General features: G+C 40.0%; 1 protein-coding gene across 1 annotated transcript in view; it reads left to right on the top strand.

The window, feature by feature from the left end:
- The window catches only part of Tmtc1 (transmembrane O-mannosyltransferase targeting cadherins 1), a 269,839-nt gene that overhangs the window by 198,380 nt on the left and 44,893 nt on the right, over nucleotides 1-26,566 (top strand). Inside the window, exons 12-13 of the mRNA XM_048802437.1 lie at nucleotides 9,959-10,072; nucleotides 24,758-24,901. Coding sequence (XP_048658394.1) covers nucleotides 9,959-10,072; nucleotides 24,758-24,901 — 258 coding nt within the window. The remainder of the gene's footprint in view (nucleotides 1-9,958; nucleotides 10,073-24,757; nucleotides 24,902-26,566) is intronic.

Here is a 26,566-nt window from a genome sequence, read left to right as displayed (position 1 = left end):
ACAAAATGAAACTGGTAAGCCTAGTTTTCTCGTTCAGTCAAGTTATTGGAAAAGGTGAGCACGCAGCAAGAGAGATGGCTATATGTGTACTTCTTTAGAATGTTCTAAATGCCTTGTGATCTGTAATCTAATTGTTTTATTTTGAGCATTGATTTTGAACAAGGAAGTGAAAGACTCTTTCATCTCCAGATAGTGTTTTCTGTGGCATGGAAGCTGTTTCAGAATATACCAATGTCAATCCACAGCCCTGAACCTGTCAGGAAATATAACATTCTTTGGGACTGTCACTCACTCATCATGCTGTGTCTCTGGGGCCTAGTCTGTCTCACTTGTGCCACAGCCCTGGTGACCAGTATCTGGCTCTCTTACTACTGTCACACCTGCCACACAGTATTTACCTGTCTCCCAGGGACCTTCAACCTGTGTTTTCTTCTCCTTCTGTCCTCACTTATATAACCCAGTTGGCCAATGTAATCAGCATGGTTCCCTCAGTTCCCTGTTCATTCAGCTGGTACCTGGCACTTTTTTGGTGGAAAACAAATGACCAAAAGAGTTGAGATCACTCAAGAAAAGGAGAGACTTTTGGAAGAACATAGGAAAACACACAGAATTAAGAGGAATGTCAAGAACCTGACCTGTCACAAACAGGAAACTGGGACCCAGACAGTCCTTTCTGTGTCCTTTCAGTAATGGGAATGAAGGTAAACTTATTCTAGCTTCACATCAGAATCCTAGGGAAAAAAGTCCTCTTGATTGAGCTTGACCTTAGTTCTGCAGTGCCTGCCAGTGTGCTAAGATGACGGACCTGGCCAAAGAAGCTTCTTTTGACTTCGATGGTGAAATTAGGGCAGGCAGAGCTCCTTGGGTTTCCACAAGGACTTCACAAAGCCAAGCAAGAGGAACGTTTCCAGCAGGAAGTCCAAATGATATGAGAAGGGAACAAGAAATGAATAAATAGAACTAAAGTTGACTATACTCCTCTACTATTTTTAAATAATGCATCTGATTTTACTACATGGCCACTTAAGTTTTTTAAATAATTAGTTTGGCATGCATGTCTGATTATCTTATTATTCCTATATCATTGTCATCATTATTTCAGTGGGCACTTGAGGGAATTGTTGCAATGTAAAGTTCTTTTTGTATTCTTTTGCTTTTTGCTGTGCTGGGCATCAAACCCAGGGCCTCACGCGTGCTAAGGCCACAGAATGACAGAATGACTACAGAGTCTGCTCAGCCTCTGTCATAACCCTCCACATTCAACCCAGTTCTTGCAGAACACAGTAGATTCCTTCCCAGTCATTCTGAAAACACAGGGCTATTGAAGCTCAGTAATAAAACTTCCTTCTGGTGTCTGTTGCTTAGTTTTGTTTCTTTCACTTTCAATAGTCAGTGCTTTCATGAGAAACTGCAACGGTTCTGCCCTGTGTTAAGCCTGTGCCTGGGTAAAGAAATGAACTGTGGTTGTGTCTTCTGGTGATGTTTATTGCTTAAGCAGAACAGCTTTGGGGATGGCTTTCACCGGCAGTAGTTTATTTTAAGGACAGTAAGTTAGTGCTCAGAATCCGTACGACTGACACCAGCAATTTAAGAAAAGAAGAACAAAAAGTACATTGACTTTGCATCCAGAAGCTTCTGTTCTTTTAGGTGGAAGTACATAGGAAGTGAACAGTTGATTACTAAAACAGAACCATTCCATGTTTATACTTAAAGGGACTTTGGTTCTGCAGGGGGCTTTGGTGGTCAAATGGAATTTTGTGTCATGTATAAATTAAAGCTATTGATTTCTTCTTCTTCTCTCTCTTTTTTTTTTTTTTTGAGAGATTTGCCTTTTATGTAAGTCCTGAGAAGCCTATTAAGAATCTGAGACTTTAAAATTATTCTCTGTCCTTCAAGTCCAGATGTATATGTGGATTCATCTGTGAGAATAATATTCAGATCAGATGAGTGAACATTTGCTGGTAACATGTGCATCAGGATAGGGTCAGGGGTTGACTTGGGGGTCTGGAGTTAGACATTCTGGCTAGGCACCAAGCTTTGCCATTTTATGGCTATATGAGTTGAGGCAAGTTATTTAACTACTCTGTGCCTTAGCTTCTTCATTATAAAATTTAGGATAATAGTATTTGTCTCCAGGATACGGCATGAGAATAAAATAATCAGCGAAACATGCATAAGACAGTGTCTAGCATGTGGTAAACACTGTGTAAGGTTTTCAGATTCTTATTCTGGCTGTGTTCTAAGATATGGAGGGGGGTTGTCCATAGAAGAGCTGGAAGTCTACATGGAGTCAGGCATGGGAACATATTTCAATCTAATGTAATGTTAGACACAGAGCCCTCTGTAAGTGCAGGGAGTGACCAAGACTCACTTAGGCCTTCAAAGATCTTTCTACTATAGGTCTGAGCTGAGCATTAAAGGATAAAGAAAAACTAAAGTAGCCACTGTGGCCACACCCAAGGGCTGGCTGGATTAAGAAACAGTTGTGATGGTTCCAGACACAGCAATGTCCTCAGCAGAGGTTCTGCTTCTGTTCCTCCTCAGTTCCACATGATAAACCCATCAAGCATTCCTAGGACATATGGTCTGGCTGAGGCCTCTAATTATGAGATGGTTTTGCTTGGCAATATTCTCAAAAGTCTTTACAGAATATCCTAAGACAGACCTTTGTGTTAGAGAAAACACAAATGCTGGCCAAGCTCCAGCCTTCCAGCTGAGGCTTCCTCTCACATAAATGATCCCACTGTGTGATGTATTTTTAGGAGATACAAATGCCGCATCCCCTCACAGCTTTATTCTCCTGTTGGCAAGAATCTTACACACACAAGACAGAAAGAACCAAGCACTTGTGGCTCATGAGAGGCTTGGACAGGATAAGTTGTAGTCTGTGCTGAAGTAGCTGTTCAGAGGAGCCAGGGTTTGAACTCACATCTGGTCTAAAAGCCAAGGGAGCATAAGCTGCCACACCATTTTTTTAGAACTCTTGTTTTCTAACCTAAGTGAGGTCCAGTATAAACACACCCATAATTGCAGCTGGAAGGTATTTTTTCTTTAATTTTGTAACAAGAAACTGTTCTGTGTCCTTTCCTCCTCCAATAGGGCCTAGTAATAGCCCAGAACCTTAGATTTGTGTGGACTAAATGATACCATGGTAACATAATTCGATTAGATTAAGCCCTATCCTCACAATACCTGGAAAGATGGAGACAAGCATATTTTCTTTTGCAAGCGCTTCAGGGTCTCTGAATTGCACTCTCGAACTGCTTCAGTGACCCACTGGCCATTGATAAACACTTACAGCCTACATTTTTCTCCCACTCCGTAGGAAGCACCTTTCTCTCAGTTCTTTTCTGAACTACTGTGCCAGAGAAATTCACAGCTTTCCAAGGGCAAAGAACAAAACCACCAGATACTGACAAATTCTTCTTAAGAGCTAGGTAGTAAATATATTTTAGGCTTTGTGGGCCATAGAGTCCCTTTTACAACTACTGTACTCACCTCTCCTATTGCCTCAGGAAAGAGGCCAAAGACAGGTGTGTGAACATGTTGCCTTCTCTATGGCCCACAGGCTAGAGTTTGCTTATCAACGATAACATTCTGATAGTGAAGTGTTACTGAGTTCACTTTGTTCTGTGTTACTCATAGCCTGTGGGACTGTTTGGTTTAAGTTCAGATGTTGACCTACCTCAGGAATAATGGTGACCATTTCTTGGCCTTAGTTGAAATTTCTACTTAACTAAGCACTAGATCTATAGCCTTAGAAAGTGTCATCATCTGTCTGAGCTTAAATCTCCTCATTCAGAAATATAATAATACAACTTACCTGACAGGTTGTTGAGGAGGCAATCCATGAGACATGGGTATTTAGCCTAGTGCTTAACTTAAAATGAGCATGCCCTAAATCCTGGCATCCTTGGGTCAAGGCAGGGTTCAAAATTGAGAAGAGCCACAAATTTTTACTCCTTTTCTGATTAACTCTGGCAGAACATTACAAATTTTTTTTTTTTAAAAAAGTGTTTCCTTATTAGGAATTTGGGGATGGTTCTGCTGACCTATAATCCAGCCATGCCAACAAAACAAGTTAATATTCAAAAAACTTGGAGATATGCCTGATAAAAGTGGCTGTTTTTATTCCTTCTGTTATTTCTCCAATTTTCTGCAAATAAGAGGTGTGAGGGAGGAATGTGAAGTGCACACTTTTTAATCTCATGAGTTGAAATCCTGCAAGGAGAAGGGGATTTTTTCCAAATAATCATTGTTGTAATGAATAATAGTACTTTGGATCCAGTATATAATTTATGAACATGACATATTTATGTGAAGTAAATATGTATAAAGCTGGATATTTCCATTAAGGCAACTGAGAGTGCTAAATCAAATCAAGGAAGAGACGGGGAGACTGACCTGGCCAGTTATGCTTTCCAGGGAAAGTTCTCTTTGCTAGATGTTTATTGAGAACCGGGCAAAACAGCAGAAAAATATCACAGCAAGAACATAATGGTCAAAACAACAATGGGAAAAGCAGAGTGTTCTTAGAATTGTAGCTACTCCACCCACTCCACTGCCTGTTGTGGATATTATTGCTTCCTCCTGAACAATGTTCTGATCTTAGCCAGAGCTGTGTTTCCTCAGGCCTGATTATCCATTCCTTGGGTGAAATGTGAATTAGAATAACTGGGCTAATTTCAAAGGAAAAAGATAAGTTTCATAAATATTCCTGTTACATCCATGCTATAATCAAAGTTGTCTGCAAAACCCACCTGTTACCATGCACTATGTACTTCTGGATAGAAAACTTGGAAATTTTCCTGAGTGTAAATTTGGTCTTTTAAAACTATTGCTATCACTCTGACCCAGATCCTACTCATATCCTACAAAACTCATACTGTCCATTTAAACAATTATATTTTTATGTATTTATTTTCTGTCATGTAAATAAAAGTATTTCATAAATTATACAAATTGTGTAAGAGTGAAAGGTAGCATTGGTATTTTAGCATCCACCTCCAAATAGAGCTATCCATCATACACACAGCAAGTGCCTTTGGCTGCCCTTCAGATTCAACAGTTGGTCACCTTTGAGAGGCCACAGCTTTTCTCTGAGGCTCAGCTTTCTCTCCTGTAAAATGAAGAGAGAGGATGAAATTGCCATCAGCATTCCATTGAGTCCTCCATTCTGAGCAGTGAGGAAATTCTGACTCTTTTCATCACCAGTGACAAGTTCTTACAGGACTCACAGGCACCCTTTTCTTCTTGGCTGCTGGACCCTCCATCCATACATCTTTAAGGTGGGGGGGAGGGGGCTCCTTGTAGTACATGAGCCCTTCCTTTTGTCTACAGCAGCTTTTATTGAGAGAACAGGACATGCATTGATCTCACCTGGTCTCAGCCCCTAGGCAGCCAGTTCAGAGACCTACCATGCCACTGAGTTTCATTGAGAAAAGTGCTTTGTAAACAGTGAAGTCTGAGATGCCCATTTCTATCTCAAATGAGAATGGGGGTTGTTCCTTTATAGGAGAATATATCCTTCATTAGAGAGGCCTTTTAAAAAAACATCTGTACTTCTGTCCATGGTGGACAGTAGAACCCTCAGCCGTCTTGTCACCCCCAGCTGGTGCCAGGATTGCTGCCTGCTCACCTCGGCTCTTCTCCAGGGAGCCTGAGCCACATCAACACTATCTGTGGTATTTATTTCTGCCTCTTTCAGTCACAGTAAAAATAGAGAAACAGGAAAAGGAAGCAAACTTCTTTCATCTACTCTCTTCTTTCTTCCTTTTTTAACTGTATAAATTTAAGGAGTACAGCATGAAGATTTGATAAATGTATCCATGAAATGTATCGGTGAAATAATTGCTATAGGTAAGCCATTTCACATAACTCTCAAATCCCATATTCACCTCCTATTATGACCATTTTTTTGGAGGGGGTTCACCAAGGACTGAACTTGGGGGCACTAAACTGCTGAGCCACATCCTCAGCCCGTTGGTTGTATTTTATTTTGAGACAGGATCTCACTGAGTTGCTTAGTGATCCACTGGGCATGCACCACCACGCCCAGCTATTTTTACCTTTTTTTAAGTAATAACACCTGAAATCTGTTCTCTCTGTAAATTTTTAATCTACAACACAATAAGATAGTCCTCTTGCTGTACATTGTATCCCTACACTCATCCCACATAACTGCAGGTTTGTGCCTTAAACCTAGCCCTCGTGTCCCTTATAACCATCATGCTATTGTCTGTTTCTATGGGTTTGACTTTCTTTTGAGATTTCACAGATAAATGAGATAAATCATGCACTATTTGTCTTTCTGTGTCTGGCACTATTTGTCTTTCTGAGGCCCTAAGTAACTTAGCAAGACCCTGTCTCAAAATAAAAAGGGATGGAGATATGGTTCAATGGTTAAGTGCCTCTGGAGTCAATCCCTGGAACAAAATAAGAAGAAGAAGAAGAAGAAGAAGAAGAAGAAGAAGAAGAAGAAGAAGAAGAAGAAGAAGTCGTCGTCCAGAGATAACTGGAGGAAAGGAAAATTTTGTACACTGTTGGTGAGAATGTAAACTAGTGCAGTCATTATGGAAAGCAGTATGGAGAGTCCTAAAAAAAAAAAAAAAATGTTTTCCAACCAAAATTCAACAAAGTTTACACCATCCTAACATTTCCCCAATAGATTTTCACAGTTCACATGGAATTTCCCTATTGATCTTTCTTTAAGCTAACAATTAAATGAAAATCTGTTGTCCAAGAGAGGTAGTACATTAAAGTATAATTGCCCAAAAACTTGATTCTTATCCCTGAGTTCTTCTTCATGCCCAGCTGTTCCCCTTTCAATTTTATCAAAATAAGATCCACGAGTTTTCTTTCTACGTAGCCCCCAAACCATTCATCCCCTACCCCCACCACCTCCCTCCAGGCTAGAGAACAAAATCTAGAACCAAACTCCTTGAATCTGAATTTTATCCCTGCCCCTCTCCAGCTGCATCCTCTTGTGCAGGTTAATTTTGTGAGGCATCTGCAGATGTCATACTGATCCTCTCCTGCCCTGTGTTACCTTATGGGCTCCCCTGGGCAGATGGCCTCAGCTGTAGACAAGCATTCAGTGGAAAGTAAGACCTTTAGGCACAGCCATTTGGCACTGTGACAGTCTCAACTCTTGCTGCTGATGGGCAAGTACAGTGCCCTCCCTCATGGTTAAGAGCTAGGGCATTGGTGATTGTTACAGACCCAATGTTTATGTCCTCCAAAATTTATATGTTGAAGCCTTCACCTCCCATTTTGCTCTATTTGGAGATAGAACCTGTGAGGGAAGTGACAAAGTGAATGGAATCATAGGGTGGAGCTCCAATCCAATATATCTGGTTCCCTTATGAGAAGAGGAAGGGACACCAGAGCCAGCTCTGGGCACACACACCTCCCTCCCCAGGAAAGGCCATGCAAGGACATAACTAGAAGGTGAGTATCTACAAGCCAGGAAGAGAGCTGACCTCAGAAACTGAATCAACTAGGACCTTAATCTTCAACTTCCACTTCTAGAATTGTGAGAAATAAATTGCTATTGTTTAAGCCACCCATGGGGTTTTGTTATGATGGACTGAGCAGACTGATACAGTGGCCATTTAAGCAGGGTTTTTAATGTCTCTGAGCAAAGCCTCATTTCCTGAACTGTGGAATATTTTTATCTGCATTTATTTTATAAGTCCTGTATTTTCCCTCTGCCCCCACTACTGTCCTTCTCAGATGCATTTATTAAAAAAAAAATTGGCACAGATTTAGTATAGGGAAGCATTGGATTTCCAATAAAACTTGTCAGTAGGAAGCCCAGCCTACAGTCATCTCTCTTGTATTGATTTATTTTTGCAGATAATTTCCAATTATTGGCGGGGAGAGGGGTGGGGGGAAAGCTATAAGTGAATGAAGAAAGAAAAATCTTGAATCATCCTCAACATTCTCCAAGGGTTGTTCTCCAGAGAATCATCTGCCATCACACCCTGCCACCTGCCACCTCTGCTTCCTCTGCTTCCTGAACATCTTCTACCATAGCCATGGCTGCAATTCTGACCATCCTTCCCCTCCTTCTCTCTCTCCCTCCCCCTGCTCTTCCTCTGCCCCCTTGGTGATGCTCTCTGCAGCACCCTCACAGGTCTCTATGCCTCAGGTCTTTCCTCCTAATCCACTTCCACTACAGCCATTGAAGTCCTCAGATGTTCCACTGTTGGTCTCATTTCTATGCTTCAAACCTGCCCTGACTCCCCAGTGCTCTTCCAAGAAACCCAAAGCCCCTTAGGGTCTCCCCATTCTCAGACTTACCTTCTCTGATCCAGCAGCGCTGAGTTTCTTTCAGTCCCTCAGAAGCCCCTGCTCACCTTTCTCTAGGTCCTCTGCTTGAGGCATTGTGCTGCCTCTCACCCTGGAGCTTATTTACTTCTCCTTATCCCTCATCTCAGCTCTGCTGTGACTGTCCTGGAAGTCTCCCCTGATCCCCATTCTGGGATGAGCCTCAGCTCAGCTGTTGTTGCAAGCCATTCTGTCATCACCCGCATTTCCTGATTCCCCAGTTTTCTCACCCCAGTAAGCTCCCGAGGGCAGGGACTCTGGCCACCTTCTGTCTCTAGTATCCAATTGGTGACAGTGTGTGGCACTGAATGGGCTTTAAATCACATATTAAACAACTGTGCCAGGCTGGGGTTGTGGCTCAGTGGTAGAGCACTTGCCTAGCATGTGTGAGACTCTGGGTTCAATTCTCAGCACCATATAAAAATAAATGAGTAAAATAAAGGTTCATCAACGTCTAAAAAAATGTTTAAAAAAAAAAAAAAGCAACTGTGCCATTTACCGCAGTTCAAAGAAATGCTTGCAGACTAATTTGATTATACCATCAGACCTCTGGAATGTGTCCCTTTTCAATGATTCTGCTTGGGCCTACATTTACTTTTAACTTTTCCTTTCATTCGCTCCAGCCCATACATAACCAGGAATGTGATAATTATCTCAAATAAGCTCAAATTTACTACCCACTATCGGTGAGCAATGAAGGGCCTCTCTGAGTCCCTGGGCACACTCCTGGGTCTGAAAAGGGTTTTCCTTGCAAAGTGGCCCTCCTAGTGCCCAGGGGGAAGCGGTGGCTTTGTGGACTTGCTGAGAGATGGGAGATACCCTTTCCTGCTAGCCTGGATTCCAGCATCAAAGGGAACTGGAATGGTGGGAAAGAAGAAAGGGGAAGAGGCAGAGAACAAAGGGAACCACCTGTTAGATCTCACCTCACCTCCTAAAGAGGAGGTAGTAGTTATGGGCTGTTGATACTCATTTTATGAAATCCATTTAATCTGTTCTTCCTTTGGTTCTTCGGTGTGTGCATGGAGCACTTAGGCATTTTCCATTGAGTTCCTGTGAATAAAAACACTGGTCCCTGAGGTAGACAGGAGAGGAAGAATGGATTTGCCCCGTATGTGAATTTGCACTGGAAGGATCTATCTGTGCTTTCCGTCATCCTCTGCAGAGTTTCACTTTACAGCAGCCCTGGGAGTACCACGTTTGCCCACTGCACCCTAGTTAGGACACTGGCGTGGTAATACAGGTTTACCTTTTGCCCTAATGTGCCCTCAGGTCTGTCATTGGGCCCTGCTGTGCTCCCAAAAGAAAGACCAAGGAGACATGGCAGGGCTTGCCCAGGCCTCAGGTGTGTCTCTAGAAAGAAGAAAGGTTCTATGTTTACCTGCCGAGGACATTGTTCTGGTGCCCAGTTAGCAGCTTTGTTCACTTGTGCACAACTTTTGTCTTTCCTAGAAAATAATATTGAGTAAATCATACAATTCACAAATTTTGGAAAAGCCTTATTTGAGGTGAATCCAACAAATGTTTCAGATACACACATTCATAAAACCATGAGTAAAATATGAAGGAATATCATAACAGTATTCTCTGTTGCTCTTAAAATAATTTTTTTTTAATGTATCTGTTTTAGATCTGGAGTTCAGACTCTGCCCCACAATGCCAAGGTTCATTACAACTATGCCAACTTCCTGAAGGACCAAGGTCGGAACAGGGAAGCCATCTACCACTACAGAACAGCCCTCAAGTAAGCGCCTTGCAGGGAGGGCACTGCTATTGTGCTGTAAAGATCCTGGTTTATTTCACTCATGCCCTCCCGTACACGAGTGGTCATGGGTTTCTATTGAGGGTGATCGTATCCTTGGAGGGAGGATATTTCTTGGACTAGGAGTCTTTTGGCTCACTATTCAGTGCTGTTGTTAAGTGTGGTAACTCTGCCTTATTTCTCACTCAATGTTTTTTTGTTTGTTTGTTTGTTTTGTAAGTTTTTATTGCTGCCCCTTATTCAGTGAAGTAACACTCCATTGAATACATTTGTGCAAACAGGAGTTGGTTATTAAAAATGTATACTGGTCACTTTATAGGATATGTATGCCAGTGAATTCTCAATTGCATGTATATAGGAAGATACTTGAGTTTAGAAATGAAACACTCTGGTGGATATATTAAATCAAAAACAATGAGAAAATACTTGATCACCATGTTGGGAATATGTTAATTGTGTGTCTGTGTATGGTGTGTATGTGTGTATTCTCTAACACTGTTCTTGTGTTTTCCATTGGAAGAAAGAATACCTTTGATATGATTTTAAGGGAAAAGTAAAACTTTTAAGTTTTTTTGTAACCAGCAGTAGTCTGTGGGTACTCAGTGGAACTGAAACTCTGACTTTATGGATGGTTTTCTCTAAAAGTTCCCAGATAATAAATGTATTTAACTTGTAACATGTGGAGACATGATGTTATAGTTTGGATCTGGAATGTCTCCCAAAGGCTTCTGTGCTAAAGGCTTAGTCCCCAGCCTGTGGTGCTCTGGAATACATGCCCTTAAAGGAAGCAGTGACACCCAGCCCCTTCCTCTTTCACTTCTTCACCAGCGATAAGCTGAATAGTTTACTCCATTCTCTTTCCGGTCATGATGCTTTGCCTCCCCACAGGCCCATAGCAATGGCGCCAACCAGTGGTGGACCAAAACCTCCAAAATTGTGTGCCAAAATAAACCTTTTGACTTTATAAGGTGATTATTCAGGTATTTTGTCATTGTAATATACATGATAATTAAACATAGCCTTGGAATCATCAGTTGTTAAATAGAGCAAGGCAAATCCTTTCTTATTGAACACTACTGATGCTCACAGAAACCTCTAGAAGAGAGATTGATTCACATTTTGTTAAATTTTCTGAGACTGTTCCACTTTGAGACATGATTAAAATTCATATGCCAAGCAAATCATACTAAAGTGCCTACCTGAATTGTCTCAGGGCTTAGTTTGAAATCATTATTATATTCTACACAAGCATATTGTTTATCAACCAAAAACTTTTGGGCTTTAGGACCTGCTTACTTAATATTCAATATAGCAAAAGTTTTAAATCATATATATCAAGATTGTGATCGAATATTTTTTCAAATATTACAACAAACGTGAGACCCAGAGCAATAATCGTAACCAAGCTTTTTTTGTTGAAGAATACTACTTATTCATTATGGACTAGAAGGTAATCTATAAGATTTAATAAAGAATTGCATTTGTTCACTGGAAGACAGTTTTCAAAATGTTTGCAATTCTTATTTCTGTTGGTTAGATTATGGTTTGTGTTTTTGCCTTTATATTTTCTTGTGTGTTCCAGATGTTTCACAGTGAACATGTATTGCATGGATTATGACCTTCATAATTAATTAATGTGTAATGATTTTCGGTGGTATTCTTGAAGGGAGGAAAAGAACAACAAGTTGTCTAAAAAATACTGATTGGAAAAAAAATGTATCAGTCTCATAAATTTGTTTCATTATAACAGACGATTTCCTATCAAATTCAAATAGAAAAATAAGGTAGGCCCTGAGGCACAGTGTGAGCAAAGGTGTAAATTAAACAAAATTCTCTGGCAGTTGATTTTATTGAATTATAGTAGCTGGGTGGGTACTTCTGCTTCTTTCCTGTGAAACAATAAAAATAAATGTTTGTTCCAGCAATGTGCTTCTGGAAGAAATATATCCCTTGAGAAATGGGGAAAAACAATTAAAGCTATAAATGTACTGTCTAGTAATTAGTGAATTATTTAATGTTCTCAGACCAGATCCAAAATACTTATGATTAAAAATATCATTGTTTTTATGTGATTACCACTGGGATAAATATTCAGCAGAGGTGGATACTTTTTCTTTTCTTTTTAAATAAATTTCCACTCTTCATGTTAGAGAGTAAAGGAAAAGTACCAGGACTGTCCATCATTTTGATGATTATTTATCCTTAGAGATTGGAAGATTGCCCTTATTTTCGTAATGCTGTTTCTTTGTGGACGTTGCTGAGTCAGGAATTCTTCTCCCTCCCAACTGCTCCACCCCTATACTTTATTTTTGTGTATCCAATGTTTTGTGTATTTCTTCACCGTAAGAAAGAGAGTGATTAGGGAAGTTCTAGGTTAAAGGTGAAATGACCTGAAATCAGTTCCAGCAATTATCTATGACTGTTGAAATGACTGTGCAGAGCCCAAAGGCAATGGTGAAATGAGCCATCAGGGTTGTATCTATAGAGATCTCTTTCTGGCTGACTTACAGTTCTAAAAATAACACTGTATTAAGTTGGTAATTATATACAACATAACTATTCTGGTTCTTTTAAACTGTATGTTTAAATAATGGAGTACTACTACTGACTTCTCTCTCAGTATATTTCATTTATTTTTTTTCAGTTGTGCTAGAATAAATCTCCCCTGGAAAATGCTGCAGCCAAGATTATATATTCAGGTTAAGACCCAAATCATGAAAAAAGAGAATGAGAGGTCAGAACCCTTTCTTGAAATCCTCAACAAACGTTAGTGTTAGCTTTGCTTTGCTATGAGGAGTAGCTCTCTGTGTAGACCTATTATAGTACTATAAAGCTTTGGATTCTCTGTATAGGAGAATTAGACCACTACTAACATATTTGTCATCTGGCTCCAAAGCTTTCTGACCACTCAGTTACTGTGGAGAAGTTCCTGCCATTTCACCCCATGTGATGGGAATAAAAAGTCCAGAGACTGCCCAACAATTCAGCTCTTTATGCACAAGATCTCCCAAGAAATGTCTCATCCAATAGACCCTAAAGGAGAAACATTAACCTGGCTTAAGTAAAATGCAGAAGTTATTGAATGTGTACTTAACCATGTATGTACATTATTGATTAGCTCAAAAATTCAGTTAAAAGTGGAGAATCCTGAAGCAAATTATGCACAATATTGAACATTTTATTTTATCCTGAAATTTCCAATGTATCTTCACTTATGGATCTTCTGTTGTCAAACCAAGTCCTTTTCTTGGAGTAAGAGACTACTGATTAAAATCTGCAAAAATCACGTCCATAGTCCATTGCTATAATTGCCAGTTTTGTCAGTTTAAAGAGTAATAAAAAATTAAGGATACTTGCTGGGTATGGTAGCCTGTACTTGTAATCCCAGATACCTGAGGCAGAGGTTCACAAGTTTAAGGCCAGCCTGAGCAATTTAGCAAGACATCCCAAAATATAAAATAAAAACTACTGAGGAGGTAGATCAGTGTTAGAGCACTTGCCGAGCATAGGTAAGGCCCTGGGTTTAATCTCTAGTGCTGCAAGTTAAACATACTTAATTTGCAAAGTTAATTTGAGTAGACTATCTCAGAATTTTTAGAGTTTTGTTCTTCAGTCCTTTACAGTTCTCACATCGAAGACAACAGTATTTTGAACAACTTTTTTTTTTAGTATATATTTACTTATTTTATGTGGAAATACGTCTCTTTTTTCCCACATATTTTGTCTGCTTGCAAAATATTTCATTGCAGTGAACACTACAACTGAAAAAAAAGTTAAACGCAACTGACTTTTTAAGTCATTAACTCCATACATGGGAGCTGAAGGCCCAGACTCTCAGAGAAAGTTTGCTAAGTTGTAAGTATCCACTTATATATTTTAGGGAATAGAGAACATCTGGAAATCTGATGACACAATTAACACACTGTTCTCGGAGTTTTTACTATAGGTGACAGAGTCATGTAATCTGTTTTTCATCAACCATTTCATTTCCCTGCATGATTCAATTACTGGTTGGTTAAAATAGGTTGGTTATCAAGAACCCAGGGATGGAGAATAAAGTTTGCCTTTGTCCAACACATCAGAAAGTCCTGTCCACGGTCCGCAGGAAACTGTCACATGTTCCACAGAACATTTGCTCACTCAAATGCCCTCTCCCCGCTACCCCAGTTCAGTAAGCCCCTGCCACACCCAGGTTTGCTGATGTATCCCAGGTGGGTGAGCAGCAGATGTGCAGTATTGTAGTCTCATAAAAGGGCTGTGATTCTCAGTCACCCAGGCAGCAGTGAAATTCTTTTCACAAGAATGTTTTCAATGTGAAATATATAATTAAGATTTCACTGGCACCACCACCCCAGAAATGCTGTTGGGGATACATTACCTATCCTAACGGTGGCTTGGGTGTGCTGGGGCAACCATGGGACCACTAGAGTGTGGCCTTGTCCATACCTAAGCAGTTATCGTATCTATAACTGATGTTTTAAACAAAAAATCCAAAAGCCAAGAAAGAACTGTTTCCAAAGGTGTTCAAAGTTCTGACCAGAGTATCTTCCATTGGCATAGCTAAAATTTTTAAATTATTGTTCCCTTTCTTATTTTTATTTTTGATATTTCATTGGCACATTACAATTATATGTAATGGTGAGATTTGTTGTTACATATTCATTCATATGGCGGCAGAACTAAATTTTCTTTTGTGCTCTTAATGCTTCTGTACAAAAGAAATCTCCACTCACTATTTGATTGGCTGACACATGGGAAAGGATAAAACTAAAATCTTTCTGACTAGAATGTGTTTAAGTGTATAAAATAGAGACTTGTCATGCTAATAGTGCTTATTGATCTAATTCTTTTGTAATCTTTCCTGGATGGATAACTGGAATTCTACAAGGAGATTCCATTAGACTAAGATAAGTGTGTGTGGAAACTGGAAATAATAAAGGAATGAGTATTGAAAAATGCCATTATCATTAGGGTCTAAAGAGATCTACCATGTCTAATTAACCACTATTCCCTGATGTGTTAGGTATATTGCTTTAATTCTTTTAAAAAATGCTGTATAAAGCTGGTGGGGTTTGAATATGTTTTTAAAATCGGGAGTCAAAGGGTATTTTAAAAAATCCTTCTTTGCACAGCCTATTTTGAATGAATATTTAAAATAACTCTCTTCTGACTACAAGTGGCCTTGGATACCAGCTGCTGTGTATTTCTGGAAAGAATTAAAATTCCGGTAACATTTGTTAGCCAGTTTTAACAAGTAGAGATGGATTTTTTTGAGCTGGTGGGTTTTTTGTTTTGTTTTGTTTTCCATTTGTAAAAGTATAGACTTGCTTTCCAATATCACAAATAAGTGCTTAAAACTATTTTTTTCCTCTTGTTGAAATTACATTCTTAGTATGTATGTGTATATATTTGTGTTAATTAAATTTGACAGGTTTATTCATTAAATTGAAGAAATTAACCATTATGTAGGAAAAATAGAATTCTAATCACTTTGTAGCCATGCTATGAACTGAACTTCAAAATGAAACCTCGTCTAAAACGTTTCACGCTTTCTGGCTGTTTTTTCTGTCATGTATCTTTTTTTTTTTTTTCTTTCCACGTAACTTGCTTAGGTACAGTTCCTCATGATATAGGTTCCAAGGCAGAGATTTTCAGACAGGAAGTTTACTAAGAATGTCTTCAGAAACAACAGGGAAGGAGGCCAGGGAGGCACCAGGATGGGGGGGCAGATTGGGGGGTTGAGATGCACTTGCAGCAGAGGCCTCTGTTGATCCCATGGGGAGCCCAGGAGCCAGGATAGCCCCTCAGAGTTGTCATGAATGGAGGCCAGAGATGAATTTTACAGCCTTTTATCAGCCAGGCCCTGTGCCCAGGATGCAAGCGCAGGCTCGGTGACAGCTGCTCTCTGGGGCCAAGATCAGTGCCCAGAGAAGAACTGAGCTGAAAGCTATCAGCAGACAACTCTTCTGGCACCTGGGGGAATAAGTGCCTCTAAGCTGAAGTGGGTATCTGGCTGGCACAAGACAGCATCCAGTACATAGGCTTAATTTATAACCTCTTATGTAGGATGAGTATCCATTATCCAAATGTTTGAGACCAGAAGTGTTTTGGATTTCAGTTTGGGAATAGGGATGCTCAACTTATATGAGTAAATATGTCAGTTTAACCTGTATATGATTTAGAGTTTCTTTAAAATGAGAATAGTGATGCTCTCTGCCCCCATAAGGTTGGAGTATCATAAGATAATTTATATAAAATGCTTAAAACGATATGTAAACAGCTCAGGAGGTGGAGGCAGGAGGATCATGAGTTCAAAGCCAGCCTAGCATGATCCTGTCTCAAAATAGAAAATAAAAAGGGTGTCAACTCTCATCTAAAATACTGGATATTCTCCTAACTGGTCTCCTGCCCTCAGTCTCCTCTCAACATAGTGGGCATGGAGAGGTTCCATTGCTAGCAGCGGCTCCCGCCTGACTCACAGCCTTCTCTATGTCCTGCAGTGTCTGATCCCTCACTTCCCACCACCTGCTTCCTACTACCCTTCATGTCCCCTCAGCTCCCATGTTGGCCCCAGGCACATGCCAGTCAGGTCATGTTCCTGTGTCTGGTTGGCAGTTCCTTCTTCCCAAACCACTCTGCCCCATATCCAAGTGGCTGCCTCCCTTTCTTCTTTCACAAGTTTCATCTTCCTATCACCTTCCCTGACCACCCTACTTAAAAGTATAAGTGCCTCAAACATACTGTATTCCCCTTTGTTTCATATATTTCCGTTTATGACCCTCTGCCTACTTACCTATTAATGTGCTGTGTGTTATCCCTACAAGGTGAACCCCACAAGAGATGAAATCTTTATCCTTATTCTTACCATGAAGGACAGTGCCAGAAATGTGGCATTTTGCAAATATTTGCTGAATAATACGAAGCTACCCATGAACATTTGTGTTTTTAAAATATCTGAGTTACTTGATAAATTTTTAAGATTACTGTGATCTAAAAACTAAAAACCATCAATAGTAGATTACTTCTACTGAATTACTTCTACCAAACACATGTCTACTCTCAGATCTATATTTTCCTTTTTCTGGGTGCCCCATGGATGATTGGTGGACTTGCAATGGTTGATTTCGTTTGTTAATTTACCCAGGCCATGATATCTAGTCAAACATTATTCTAGATGTTTCTGTGAAGGTATTTTTTTAGATGAGATTCTCATTTGAATAAGTAGACTTTGAGGAAAGCAGATTACTCTCCATTATGTGGGTGGAGACTAACAAGAAAGGACTGACCTCCTCCAAAGGAGGGGTAATTCTGCCAGCAGACCCAGACTGCCGGGCTCTTCCCTGTGTCTCCAGCCTGCTGGCCTCTGCCGGAAAGTGAGCCAGGTTCCCCACAGTAAGTCTGTCTCTCTCTCTGCTCTGCTTTTGATTTTTTCTCCCCTAAGGCTGACTCCTCCTTTTGTGCTCAGGATTCCATCATTTCCAACTATTCAGAGATTTAATTTGTAATCCTTTCCTTAGAACCCTTTGCTTCTTCACCATCTATGGGTACTTTCCCACTCATACTTAAACACACTTTATTTGCTGCCCTCTTTATTTACTGTTATATTTTTTGATACTTTATGTTGTACATAATGGTGGGATTTGTTGTTACATATTTGTACATGCAAACAATATAACAGTATAATTTAAGTTGCTGATATCTCTAAATAAACATATACACAAGCCTCTCTGTATTTCTCCTTCCCCTCGCCTGCCATTCAGTCTTTCTTCTTTCTTGTCTCCTTCCCACTTTTCAAGTGGCAACATTTCCCAAAAAGTCACATTACATCACATCCTTACATTCCTCTCCTTACCCAACTCCCACCCCACTCTTGATAGTGCTCTCTCCAAGGTCACCAGCTACCTCCAAGCAGATAAATCCAATGGACACTGTTGTTCACTCCCTACCCTTAAATTAGTCTTTTTTTTTTTTTAGCGTCTTGTATTTTAACATGATGGCACCATGTCGTGATGATTTTTCTGCTATTTCTTTAGATTCCTCTCTGACTACCAGGCACTCAATACAGCAGTTCCTTGCCCCTCCCCACCATCAGTGGGCCTTCTTTTCTTCTCAACCTTTGCTTTCCTTCTAAGAAAGAAAAAAGAGCTTTGACTGGTGTCTCCCATCTACCACTTCACCACGAGCCAGTTCCCACAGCCAGCCGCCCAGCAGACTGCTGACCATTTCCACAACCCCCCGCCCCTCGGCTCTTCACTCTCAACCTGTCTTCTCTCCAGAACCTCGTCCTTGCCCTTTATTTTTCTCCTTTCCATTCTGTGCTGTAGTCAGAGTGAAATGTTTTCATTGGCCCAGTTCTCTGTGCTTTTGCCTTTCCTCTTTGGAGCACCTTCCTTCCTCCTTCTGCTTTTGCCCCTCTGTCCTGGTGACCTGTCTCCACCCAAAACTGTCCCTCCAGGAAAGCCTTGTCTGCTCTGGAAACCTGGCAAGTGCTGTGGGCCCTGCTCATTTGTTTCTTCCATGTGCTCCTCTCAGCTTGTCTCCCCTCCTTCTGCTCTGTCTGCTTTCATGGCAACACGTTAAAGGCAGTTGGCTTCTTGGGTCTTTTCTTTAGAGCAAGGACTCTTTCCCCTTTATTACTGTGGACCCTCAGCAGAGGACCTGGCTTATTGTAGGTACTTCGTAAATGTCTGTGGCCTCCATCACAGGACCTTTACATCAGAAGACAGCTCCACAAGCATTGTTTCTCCATGAGAGAACTATCCACTTGTGAGTTGGAACATTTCTGCGTTATATAGGTCTGTCCTATGCATTGCAAGGTATCAAATGTCCCTCGTTCCTGCCTGTTATATGCCAATGACTACCCCCAGTTTTTAATGTGGATATTCAGAATATGTACCATCTGTCCTCCCTTTCTCTCCTGATGTCCTTGGCTGGCAGGTATTGATTAGGAATACGGACATTCTTATCCTGCCCACTATTGTGTCTTCTCTAAGTTAATCCATCAACCAGTGCACTCATGCTAGGAAGTGTTATTACAATGAGGATCCCAGGGGCACATTGATCTGTCACTCAGGAACCACACAGGACTTTGAGTCTCCTTATGACCTTGGATGTTTTTAAATTGCACGTGTCTGGAATTCCATTTGGTGTTGAGCATATTGGAAAAGCTTGGGGAAAATTGCTCTGCTGCCTATGGGGATCATTTGCTTCAGATGATGAAGGACTGACAGGCTTTGGAGTTGACACAGAACTTTCCTGCCTTCTCAGAATGAAGGGTTACTTGACCTTCACATCTGAGGACCCACGGTATAGGAGAAACCGATGGGTATAAGATGGATTGAGTGTTCACTGGGTTAGCAATGAAGAAATAATGGATGTTATCTTGACAGATGGGAGCAAGTCGAAGGCCATCGGCAGCAGAGAGGAGAATGATGTTTTGTTTGGAAGATGAAAAATCCATAGGCAGGAAGGAAAGCTGGCTGCTCCACCTGGCATGGGCTCAGTAGGGCTATGGGAGGAGCCAAATCAAGCCACCCGTAGATCCTGCATTTGGCCCCAAAGCAGAAAATGTATGTAGTGTAACAGGTGTGATAATGGATATTTTATATCCACCATTTCATTTGTTCAGTAGAAACCATTTGTTCACAGAGGTCAGTATGTTATTACCCTTATTTTTATAGAGAAATCAACTAAAGCACAGGCACAGCTAGAAAGTCACCCCAGGCTTCTGACTCCCCTTTAGTTGTTTTTCCACTCCAGCAAGGCAGCTTCCTATCCATCCTGCCACAGTCACCACCACGCTTCTGAGAAAGGCTGATTACTTCATTCACCATTTCTATTTAAAAGAGTAGAGAATGGTTTTGCCCAGTAAATTTCCCAATCACTAGAGGTAAGTTCTCAGGAATCAGGAAAATTCAGCCATTTAAAATGACTCATTTCCTGAGGACATCCGAAAGCCACGGTTTTACGCTACTTGGTCTTGGAAAATCAACAGGGTGGAGTTCTTCCGGATCAATCTTAGAGGTCATCCCTTGGGAGAGGTCAGACAAATTAGGTGGCCCCTCGTTGGAGAGTGTGTCCTGTTTCTCTAAATTGCATTTGAGGTTTTATGCCCAAGGCTGTCTTTAGTGGATCAGAAGGAATACATTGAAGGGAGAATGGGTAGATAATATTTGCTAAGCGTTAATGGCAGTTTCAAACAATTAAAGAAGTAGACCACTAAAATGATTCATCTTACCTATGTGCAATTTAGTGACACAGTGATTTGAATTTTATCACATGAAGAAACTTACAATATATGAGAGACTAATACAGTTGAAAATATGCTGTCAACTTCTGAAAAATTTAATCTGTGTATATTTTAGTCCAGTGAAATTTAGATTTTCTGGTTGGATTTTTTTTCCTAGTCATGTATTTCTTTTGGATTCTTTTTTTCCTCAACAGGAAATAGAAAATAAACATCTGACCTTAGCATAGTTAACCTCAAATAAATTAATGGGTGGAATGAAAATCAGACAAATAAATCAGGGTGTGTATACTCTGAAAGGAAATTGCAGACTGTAGCACATGATTCAATATTATTTGAACAATGAAATGCCTTCCAGGCCATTCAAACAGTGAAAAATTCACAGCATCCCTAACTTTGAAACAGATTGTAAATTTAAATGACTGAAATAAAATATAAAGCCAAACTTTAGTCATATACATACATCTTCTATGGATCTTTAGTTAAGGTTAAAACTTTAAAACACTAAATTAGAGAGCCCAGTCTTACACACTTTCTGAGTATTGTTAATTCTAAGTATTTTCCATAAAACTGTGCTTTTAGAGATGCCATGACTATTTTGTATAGCAGTACACAATTTTTTCCCAATGCATAAGAATCTCTGTGGCCAACTTCCTGAGGGCTGAGTTTATTTCACTTCTATCACTGAGAACTATTTCATATAATTGGACAAAAAAAACAAAAAGTAGAAATTATTCCAAATGGAAGCTCTAACTTGTAGCAATATATTTGTTTACAGAAGGTTGCATGACTCGTGTATCATTAGGAAAAAAGTAAATAGATATACAGGGACCATTCACCTTCTTGACATTTAAGAACACAGTGTTTCTGAGATATCTTTTTTTAAAAATTATAATCTAATATTTACTCAAAAATTATAATCTAATATTATTACTGTAAAAGAGTAGAGTAAGCTTACAGAATTTTGAAGGTTAAAATACAACAACTTATGAGAAAGTCCTTTCAAATGGAAAGTCCCATTAACTCATCCTTGCCTTCCATTTTTGACTGAGGCACTGCTCCCTCCCAGTGGCTATATCCTATTAACATGTTGTTGAAGTTCGTTCTTCAGAGATAATATGACTGGGGGAATGGAGGAGAATCATGTCCTGACTACCTATACTTTATTAATTCTGCTTCAGGAAATACCACTTGATAAAAATTTAGAACCCCTTAAATGCTTAAATGGCTGTTGTTTCTCAGGAATCAGAATTACCCAACACTTGAAAAAGTTCTCTTCAGCTCCTAGAACCAGATCTCTATGTATCTTTTCAAAGGGGGAAAAAATAAACTTCTCCATACCCCAGAACTATATGACAACATAACATGGTTTCTCTATAATAAAATCTTAAGTTTAATTTATTGAAGTAATAATAACAAAGAAGTAGCCAGATAATCCCCGTAAACAATCCAAAAGAATGAACTAAGACTGTGCAAAAGAAAATCCAGTGAATATTCATGCTGGTCTTTAAAAATCAACCTGAAAAATCACTACTCTGCTCCAATTCAGTGAATCTTGAATTTTTTGTGGGTGGGAATGGGAATAATCTCCAACAGGACTTTTGTAAAACATACCTGTAGAAGTAAGTCAAGAAGGACTTAATTTATTCTGACAGTCAATGTAGCAACATAGACATTGCTTAAATTATTCATCTTTCCAACAGAAAATTCCCCTCCTGGAGATCTCAGGATTGCATTAGACCCAAGCTAATTCAAACACGAATTTATTTGAAAAGTAAACACACAAAATAAAATTTGTCCTTGCACAGCTCTGCAGTAAATAGCACTGGAATTTGTAGTTTAAAAAAAAAATCTACATCTAATTTTCTAGATAATTTTTCCTGACCTGTGAAGAATCCTTTTAATGAAATTCTGCTTTGTTTCATAAATAATGCAATGCTTGCTGTGACTAGGTGAACCTAATTAGATAGTGAAAGGATATTACTAGCAGACAGTGCTATTACCGTGAATAAACAGTGTCTATACCTTTTCCAGCTAGAAGTCTATCACTGGTGCTCACAGTGACTGACTAAAGAGTAGTAGCAGTGTCCTTCTGGAGGAGGTGGGCTCTGTTACATGCAGCCTCTTCCCTGACTCTAGCTGGGCATGAAGACCTCTTCTCCTAAGCCTCAGGTTTCTGAGCTGCAGACCCATTCTTACAGCACAAGGCATATTAAAGACTTCATAATGCCTCTCTTGTCCTTACTTCACTTTTCAACACTTGCTTTGATTTTGAGAGTTCTGTGCCTTGTATTCTGTTTCTGTTTAGAAAAGAAAGTAAGTCATTTCTGTAGTCACTGAACTTTGAATGTACGTAGCTACTCATTTTCATAGCAGTGGGATCCTGAGTGAATGTGAAGTCCGTGGAGATGGGCTGAGAACCATCTGGAGAGGGCCAGCTGCTTGGCAGAGCAAGCAGGTGCCTTAGTACATAGGTGAGCCATCATGGAAGCTCTTAGGGAATTTAGACTGTCCTTTTCCTTAGTGTTTTCACCTCAGACATTTATTTGAAGGCTCCAAAGCCTAAACAAATCAGGGAAAGAGAAAGCCTTATGAAATTACCTTTTCTAAGTTAAAGGAGGACACGTGTCCCCAATAGACTATTATTGCTTTCACAGAAGAAATGAGAAGCATGGAAATTGCTCTCACCATACCCACCAGACACCCCTTAAATCTTTCAGAAGTCAAAATATTTTGCTCAACATCAAAAACAAACAGAAACAAAAGTTTCTTGGGAAGAATTTGAGTTCTGGCCATGATGTGTTTTGCAGTCAATTCCAAGGAAATCATTGCACACAGATTTCCCAGGGTCCTTTCCGGAGCCTGGCGCTTCTTCTGACTTTGATTATAGCTCTGATCCCCTCGGATGGGATCTCAGAGAGAGTGCCAGGCACTTGTCTCCAGGATCTGAGGCTGAGTGCTCAGCCTCTGGTATCAGGGCCCCTAAAGTTTTTTGTGCTAATTAAATGTGCCCAGAGAGAAGCCACCAGGAGCCCACATGCTGGCTCAGTGTTTTTCTTTGGCCTGACTAACTCTATTTCTCCAACAGCCTCCAGAGCCAGTGTGAATAATTAGGGATTTCAAGCTTTAAGAAGATGTATTTGAACTGATTCTGTCCCTTATCCCTTGTCAGCCTAGAGAAGCCTGACACAGTATCCTTCCTAGGAGTACTAGTTCTAAAAGATGTTCATAGCTGCTCTATAAGGAGTAGGGAGGTGTCAAATAAACAGGAATCTCCAAGTTGAGCAAAGAGAAAAAAAAAAAAACTATTTAACTTGCCTTCCTTCACATTTTAATAAGGGCCCCTTCTGTCCCCAAATTAAATTGATCTCCTTAGTAGGTACAGAGCAGGGAGGCCAGAGTGGCATTTGACTATCAAGAAAATTGGCAAGTACAGATCCTAGTTTTATTACAAGGGCATTTTCTCAGCTTTTCTACATTTAAGCCTACTCCACAGGCTTATTCAGAACACTCTAGTGACAGCGATGGAACAAACCTATTAGGCTGCTAACTTATGTCTACTCCAGATGTATCAGAAGCCACTGGATTCTGCACTGACTTGGCTTCTTTATAATTCTGAAATTAATAATTTTAGAATTAATAATGATTTATAATTCTGAAATTAAGTACCTTGATTCCCTTCCTTAATCAGCATGAATTTGGTCTACTGATCTACTTCCCACTCTCTTGGCGTTAACTTTTGCACATTAGGATGATGGTTTTCACTTAATTGTACATTATTTAATTTTTTTGATGTTTAAATGTTTTTAAGTGCTCTAGAGTTTCACCCCAAGAACTATCTCAAGCCAGTTGGAACCAAATTGTAGTAGGAGAAAGGAAATGAATGAAAATGGAAAAAGAATGTCAAGACAGAGAGTCACTTTGGAGTTTGTTTTTATGGGGAGATTTTATGCAGCATCCTTTCTCAGCCCCAGTAGTCTTGCTTACACTCCAACCCAGAGATGTTTATGAAGATCCCTCCCTACAGGACTCCCACATCTGTGCAAACAGCAGGCACTGCCGAGGCAGCTGGTCAGCAGTGCCACCAGCCGGAAACTCAGCACCTGAGCCAAGGAAGTTGAAAGTGACTATAGGCTTCTGAAGGACTAAAATTTATTTATTCCTGCTAGATTAGCATACTGTTTATTCTTTGTCTATCTGGGAGTTATTTGTCTATTCCTCTGTGTTTTGAATATGTGCTCCCCTTCCATACTTAGGAGCCTTCGCTGCAAAAAATCTTTGACCATGAAGATTTGACACAGACTCACCATTAAAATAAAAGAATGCAATGTTTCATTGGGGTTGTGGCTTACCTGAGGGGAAAGAAGCAAACTGTGCCTGCCCAACTTAGGAGTCATGGTTTCCTATTTCCACTTTTTCAGATTGTATCCACGGCACGCAAGCGCCCTGAACAACCTTGGAACGCTGACGAGAGACACCGCAGAGGCAAAGATGTACTATCAGAGAGCTCTCCAGCTCCACCCACAACACAACCGCGCTCTCTTCAATCTTGGGAATCTCCTTAAGTAAGTGGAACACACACCATTGATCAGGTGGCTTTGTGATTTTAAGAAACCCTTTCTTGCTGGGTATAGTTGTACAAGCCTGTAATCCCAGCAGCTTGGGCATCTAAAGAAGGAGGATCCCAAGTTTGAGGGCAGTCTCAGCAACTAAGCAAGGCTCTCGTGATTTAGGGAGACCCTGTCCTCCCAAAAAAAGGGTGGGGGCTGGAGATGTGACTCTGGGTAAGCCCCTCTGGATTCAGTCCCTGGGAACCAAAAAAAAATTAGAACCCTTCCCTTCTTAATATTCAGGTCTTTTCCTGTTGTCACCTTTTCCTAGAGGTGAATAATTAGGGTTTTTAAACTTTGGGAAGCATAATATTCATCACAATTAATTCTATGTGTTTCCCAGAGTGTCTTTCTGGAAATACTGGTTCTAGGAGATGTTTGTAGAGTATAAAGAGATAGGGATTGGAAAGGGTTATATGGCCAAATAAATTTATCATTTGCTTAATTAAGCAAAGATAGTTCTTTTGTTACAAGAAGCTGTAATGTGCTGATACGTCTTATGAATTTTTAAGAAGGAAACTCAGACACAGCATTTTTCAAAGTTTTTTTTTTTTTTTTTTGCTTGATAAGGCATTTCCCAAGATACATATTATATAATATGCTTTGGGAAAAGCAGCGTTCTCTAAAGATGTAATTTAATGGCATATGCACAATCCCAGAGGCGTGTCTGGGATTAGTAGTGGTGACTTTTGGTCTTAGGAGTAGCTCTCGGCCATGATCACTGATGTTCGATTTTCACTCACTGTCCACATAAAGGTTGGCAGTGTGATGAGTATCCTTTTGCATCTTTTGTTTTATTAAGGTAAACTCTAAGCATGTGGGTAATGGGCCGGACAATGATAATAGTAATAATAGTAATAATGGTGGTGGTTATAGAATATAGCTCTAAACTTAAAATTTTTTAAAAATCAGAAATTGAAATTTACAAGGTGAAAATGGCTGGAATCAGAGGTAGTGATATATTTACCTGGGTATCAGAAGGCTGTCACTCCACATGCTTACTGACTAGGCTACTGAGCATGTCTGACTTCCTCTCCAGTACTGTGCAGGCTCATGGCTTACTTTGTTCTTTTATCCTCTTCCTAATAGGATGGTCTTCAGTGTCTCAGTAACACAGTATGATGTCTCTTCCTTACCTTCCTGATTGCTTGTTGACTTCAACATATTTATGCACATGTTAGTCCTTTCTATTAATGTGTGTGTTTATTTAATCTCATTTGAACAGAAGCATTGGGGTGAGTTTATCACAAAATAATCTGATATAATATGAGCTGATAGGTGCCATCTAGATCTGAAGGTTTTTGTTTACAAATGGCTTTATCTGTTTGGTTCCATGGTACACACCTGTAATCTTATCAGCTTGAGAGGCTGAGGCAGGAGGATCACAATTTCAAAGCCAACCTCAGCAATGGCAATTCAGTGAGACCTTGTCTCTAAATAAAATATAAAATCGGGCTAGGGGGCTGGGGATGTGGCTCAAGCGGTAGCGCGCTTGCCTGGCATGCATGTGGCCTGGGTTCGATCCTCAGATGTTGTGTCTGCCGAAAACTAAAAAATAAATATTAAAGTTCTCTCTCTCTCTCTCTCTCTCTCTCTCTCTCTCTCTCTCTCTCTCTCTCA

Source organism: Marmota marmota, unplaced genomic scaffold, assembly GCF_001458135.2.
Source record: "Marmota marmota marmota unplaced genomic scaffold, marMar, whole genome shotgun sequence".
NCBI lineage: Eukaryota > Metazoa > Chordata > Mammalia > Rodentia > Sciuridae > Marmota > Marmota marmota.
Note: the sequence above shows the minus strand (reverse complement) of the source record. Positions and strands in the feature narration are given on the sequence as shown.